The 6,000-nt window shown below is 46.1% G+C and overlaps 1 protein-coding gene across 1 annotated transcript in view; it reads left to right on the forward strand.

Moving 5' to 3' along the window:
- SAMD12 (sterile alpha motif domain containing 12) overlaps positions 1-5,699 on the forward strand; it is a 1,473,047-nt gene extending 1,467,348 nt beyond the window's left edge. Inside the window, exon 5 of the mRNA XM_078686851.1 lies at positions 4,245-5,699. Coding sequence (XP_078542977.1) covers positions 4,245-4,267 — 23 coding nt within the window. The 3' untranslated portion in view covers positions 4,268-5,699. The remainder of the gene's footprint in view (positions 1-4,244) is intronic.
- Positions 5,700-6,000: the final 301 nt, after the last annotated feature.

Raw genomic sequence — 6,000 nt, forward strand, 5'->3', positions numbered from 1 at the left:
CTTTGGTCGGGGGCCCGGCCCCACCCGGGCCCCTACCTCCTCCTTCTCTTCTCTGGGGGCCCCGTTCCCACCCAGGACCCCCGCAGGCTTTCCACGTTGGAGGGCAGGCCAGGGAGCCCACCCCTTTCTGCCCCCGCCGGCTCCCCGCTCGGCCAGCACCCTGGTGTGCGACCACGGGAGCCGGCCCTTCAGTTCTTGTCTGCCCGCTCCGGCGGGCAGACACGGAGACCAGCACGGCTCCCGCTGGCCTCGGGGGAGTGCAGCGGCACTCCCCCCCTCCTTCCTCCTGACTTCGGGGCCCCGGTATGGGTCCCAGGCCCCTCGACATCTTCGGGGCGGGGAGGCGTGACGGCGCTCCCCCCCCATCCTGGACACTGTGGGGCCCAGAGATGGGGTCCGGGCCCCTCCTCCCATCTTCGTGGCGGGGGGCACGATGGCGCCTCCCGCCCGTGCCTCCTCACACGGGGCCCGGAGTTGGGCTCCCGGGCCCCTCTTCCGGCACCCCTTCATGGGGAGCGCGACGGCACTCCCCAGGGCAGGTTTCGGTGGGGGCCAGGGTGGGCTCCTGGCACCCCGCGGGGGCATCTTCACGGGGTGCGCGACGGTGCACCCCGGCTTTACTTCTTTGGGGGGGCAGCCCCTGGGACCTGACCCACCCCGGGGGCATGATTGCGACCGGCGGCGCGGAGCCCCACGCGCTTCGTCATCTTTCCCAGGCGGGGTCAAAGATTGCCTACCTTCTCGGGGGCATATCTCGGCCCCCTGGAGTCCGATTTGCCCAATTTTTGCGTCTTCTCACTCCTGGTGGCGTCCCCCAGCCACTGGGAGCACTCTCCTTTATCCCCCGGGTCTCCAAGAGGGTGCATTCTGCAGGGAGCAGTTTTCACTTGCTTCCTGCGCCTCTCTTCTTTCTGCGCAGAGGTCTCTTCTTCTGCGCCCCGGTCCTGGGCTCTTCTTCTGGCTCTGTTAGGAGCCTGGGGGGCAGTCAGGGGTGTCCTCCTTCCAACTGCCGATTGCACCAGGCTCCAGCACCTTTCGCCTCCGCAGACCACACCCCAGAGAGAGCTTCTCTTCCTGTGCAAGTACTTTTTAAAAGTTGAGTAAGGGGTTGGCAGGAAGTCTCTGTGTGTCCTATCAAACAGCGACACATCACTTCCCTGCCCCTGCTCCCTCCTTCTTGTCCAGCCTCTGGGTTTGTTCAAAATGGCGTCGTCCAGTGTCTCTGGCCACATGGCATCTATAACCCAACTCCTTCCCCTCTCACTGCCTACTCTTCTGGGTGCAAACTGGTGCCTGGTACCCAGCGACAGCAGTTGATGGATTGGCTTTTAGATCCACCTAACTTTTCTCCTTGGAGGGAAGATCTTCGCTCTGGGAAGAAAGGTCGTTAATCTAACCTACCATGGCCAGACCCCAGGCAGGGACTCAGAGAAATATGACATTTCCGGACGACCCAAAAGCAGTACAAATATGACTTTGGACTTTGCAGAATACTCATTTTCACATCTGCTACACTGGACATTAGTGCTTGTCTGGAATCTGTAGGCTTTGTGGAAGTCATTTTAGCCATGGGCCCCACATCCCCATAGGGAAATAATGAAGTGAAAACACAGTAAGACACACTGACTTTCCCTGGCATGTTCCTTTCCAGTGTATAAAGCCTATTCCATGTCACCACCCAATTCTGCATAAGTCCTGCCACACCATTCACTCTGTAGCTGTTCCTGGACTGCGCACGCTATGAATCTCCCCTGCGCAGCCCCTACACGTGTGCACACGCATGTACACCCGTGTCTGCATGTAACCAGCACGGTGCCCCATACTCCAGCTGCTGCGCAGCGGCCTAGTCAAGCCAGGGGGACACCAGTAAAATCTCCATGCAGTCTCCTTCATTATGAGTTCACTGTGGGTGAGTCCCAGATTATGAGGCTCCCCCACAGTAAAAGTTCAACAATTAAGTGCTCAAAAATCCGGACGGCCCATAGTGTCAGAACCACCTTCTAACATATATGTTAGAACATTATTTTTGTTATGTTTTTTCCACAGTTTTTCATTATCCTAATGTTGCTAAAGAGGGTTCATTTCGGTAGAATTACATTCTTATTAGTAAAGCCAACTCCAACCACTGTGGTATGTTTTAAATCCTGAGTTGGTGCTTCTCCAGACCAAGCACTCTTAAAATATACTGCCTACTAGTATGAATGACATGAGTCTTACAGCTTGTAATCCTCATTGTTTTATGTAACATTTTCTATACACTGATTTACACACGTATGATTCATTGTCGCTGTATAATGTGTCTGTGATGTAAAGTGCTCTGACATCCTACACTGGTATGAGTAGAGCTAGAAAACAAATGAAGTGCATGTGAGAGAGGGGCTATGGAGAGATGAGAAGCCCTGTTTGAGGGCGTTAGTGAGTAAAACTGTAGAGAAGGTGGTCTTAGGGGGCAAAAAATATCACACCTGGCGCCACTGGCACTAAAGCCGGCTCTGGAGCAAAATACATGTTCTTTAAGATCAGCCACAAACACTATCAGGGGCCAATAAGGCAGGGGCGCTGCTTGGTATCAAAGGTAGGCTAAACATGTCAAGAAAATGTACAATGCTAGAAAAATCCCTGGATGCCTTGCTGTCAGATGAACCTCTGTTTTTACTGTCTTTTAAAATAGCTACTAAACATTGCAGCAAGGCCTTCGACCACTTACTGACAGTTTGCAATGCATTACTCCCAAGTGGTGGATAGTGGATGTGGCCTATTGGGAAACTGAACCTCTTTCATGAGCCATTTGTGTCAAAAACTTTTAACGTTTGATTGTCTGCTCTTTGTTACCTGGCACCTCTGTTGTCCCTCCACGTTTGCTATTTATAGGGTACTTGCAAACTTGTATGTTTAAAACAGGTAGGAGACTATTAATGCAAATAATGTACTTTGGTGATGTACTGTAGGTTCTACAGTAGGTTGCAGTGAAAATGGGTGGGTTGCGTCATGAGCTGCATAGATGCAGGTCCGCAAGTTAAGGATGTGTTGATTTTCTCCATGCACTGATGGCGATGCATCAGTTCTATAGACAGGTGCCAGAGTCAAGAGGCATCGAGCAATGCGCCAGGTTTCTCCACGCAGTCGAGAACATGGGTTGGTCTCTCCAAGCTGCCACTGTGGAGATACGCTGTATGAAGCGTCAATCTCAGGAGGCAAATCGCTGGATTTCCTCTTATAATTAATAATAATGCTTCACTCGTATGTGTTGTTATATGATATTGATGTGATAACTATATATTATATTGCCAAAACATTTCATAATGATATTGTTGAGTATTCTGTGGCTGATAGTAACAGAAAGGAGGTGGTCTGGGGAGAATCTTCATTGTGAAATCATTATGTAACAAGCCAAAATCCTTACTTGATTTAAATATCTGCTTTTCTGGATACTATTAGAAAGATGGACCCAATAGGGTTGCCCTCATTACCCATTCTGTTTTCCATAATTGATGGAATGTTTAGCCCGCTACATTCAACAGTTGACTGGTTTTCAGTGTTTGATCTGGACAGGTGTAAAACATTGCATTTCTGTATACCAAAAAGAGTTTCATTTTTTTTTAGGTGAATTTGTCTATGACAAAGTTTATAAACCTAACCTATTTGTTCTTTCACACTTAAGGGTTTAATATAAAGAGCCCAAAGTTGTAAATTGTACCCATTTCCCCTAACTCTTGCAAAGTAAACTCAGATAATCTATTGTATATCAAATTATCCCATATTTTAGGAGACAAATTTTCCCAAACATCTCTAATGTGACCACTATAAGCTATCAAACATTGGTTAAAAACTCACTGAAAAGTTCATATTTGGCACGAATTAGAACTATCCCTCCTGTATAAGGTATTCTCTCTTACCAAGGGTATTCTTCTATCTTTACTGTGCAGGCTCACACCCTTACCCTCAAAGATACTGTGCAAATGAGAAAAGAAATCTTGTAGGATTTACCATTCAATGAAGGAGGATTAGCAATTCCAGATTTGTATATATATTGAATGACATACTTACATTCCTTCTACTGGATTATTTAATAAAAGAAACCGGTTAGATGTGTCAATGGATTATTAGTAGCTGGGGGTCACACTCTTTAATTGATTTGAGAAGTACCTATTTTTTCTCAGTATGTTCGAAATTGTATGATATTCTGTTCCTAAACAACATGATTGGCGATGATTGCTGATATTATTTCCTTGTTCTTCCGACAGCCTCAATCGAGAGCTCTGCCTAGGCACGAGGACCCACCAGAAGCTTTCTTCTCTTTCGAAGTGACTACGAAAGTGATCTCACCACAGGGACTACACAATGACCGAGGAGCACCAGCAGTCACTGTGAAATGGAGACAATGCGAGTAATAAGACCAAGAAGATGGGCACTGGGCATTTTTGAGATCCTGCAGGACTTTGCAATGGTTTCTCAATGTTTCAAAACAACAAAGGGATATGTAAAGACCCTCACTTGTATCACTGTGTTGTATGCCTGTGAAACCACTGGAGGAAGTAGTGATGGCTAACTCTGTCCTAAAATGGCCTCCATTGGTCACCAGTAGAAACCATACAGGAACAGAACAATTGCACCAGGGTTGGTTGTATGGATGCAAGTCTCATGAACTTCTCAGAATAAAATGACAACCGTTTAGTAGGCGCTAGCAAAAAGTTCACTAAATCACAATATTATGTCCATTGTCAGAATGTAGACAAGTGTGTATGTGAGTCCTTCCACTTCATCAGCGGTTATGCACTTTAAACGTAAATAAAACGTGCATGTGAAGAATGAGGCATTTTTCACTCACGAACAGATTCTTTTTTAATTATCAAAATTAGCACTAAAGTAGTGAAACTGTGGTATAGACATTACTAGTTATTCGTGGCAGGCTGTAGCTGGAAATGGATGCATGTTCTGACCTAAAATACTTCACTCAATAATCCAATGCTATTGCATATCCAAAATAAATTTAATATCTGATGTTTGTTTTGTGTACTCTGCTCGAGAGTTGTAATTTCACTAAGAGTTTGACGATACCTCCTGCAGAGGACATGCTATTGCCGCTTTGCAAACAGAAGCCCTCCGTCGAAGGTGTCAACGCCTTTTGTGTGATGATTATGTAGTATGCATGAGGACGGTGATATGATTTTAGGACACAATTTTCTTTTGCACTAAGGTCATATTTGATGCTTTCAAATGCAATCTGGCACCCCTTCCTGGTCGCACCTAGAGTTCTCCTTTGGGCACAGAGAGGTTATAACAAGCATTTGCAATGCAATAGGTCTCGCATTAGGAAAGTTTGAGCTATTGGTCTTGTAAATGACATTTTTTTTATTTATGTGTTGGTTTTGAAAATAGCTAAATTAATAGCTTTGTTATTTACAATGCCAATAGTTATAACTTTCGCAAATGTGACACCTTTAGCATTTGTAATGCAACATGTTTTGTATTTACGTGACTTAGATGTATTGATATTACAAATAACAATGGCTTTTAATTTTTTTAATAATTAATACTTAAATAAAAGTGATTGTAATTTATATTGGCAATAGCTTAAACTTTTGTAAATAACTTTTGTGAAGATTATGTTCAGTGTATTTTATTGTGACGAAAATCCAAGAACAGAAGTGAAATATTAACATCTTTTTGTGACAGTTGTAATAAAGCTTGAAACATTGAGAGAACATATTTGAACCAGTTGTTGTTGAATGGTTGCACAGATTGATGCTGTGATGGCGTGGAGTGATGTTGTGGTGGCGACGAGTGATGCTGTGGCGTTCAGTGATGCTGTGGTAGCGCATAGTGATGCTGTGGTGGCCCTGAGTGATGCTGTGGAGGCCGTGAGTGATGCTGTGGAGGCCGTGAGTGATGCTGTGGAGGCTCTGAGTGATGCTGTGGAGGCTCTGAGTGATGCTGTGGAGGCCCTGAGTGATGCTGTGGAGGCCTTGAGTGATGCTGTGGAGGCCCTGAGTGATGCTG

Source organism: Lissotriton helveticus, chromosome 4_1 (assembly GCF_964261635.1).
Source record: "Lissotriton helveticus chromosome 4_1, aLisHel1.1, whole genome shotgun sequence".
Lineage (NCBI taxonomy): Eukaryota > Metazoa > Chordata > Amphibia > Caudata > Salamandridae > Lissotriton > Lissotriton helveticus.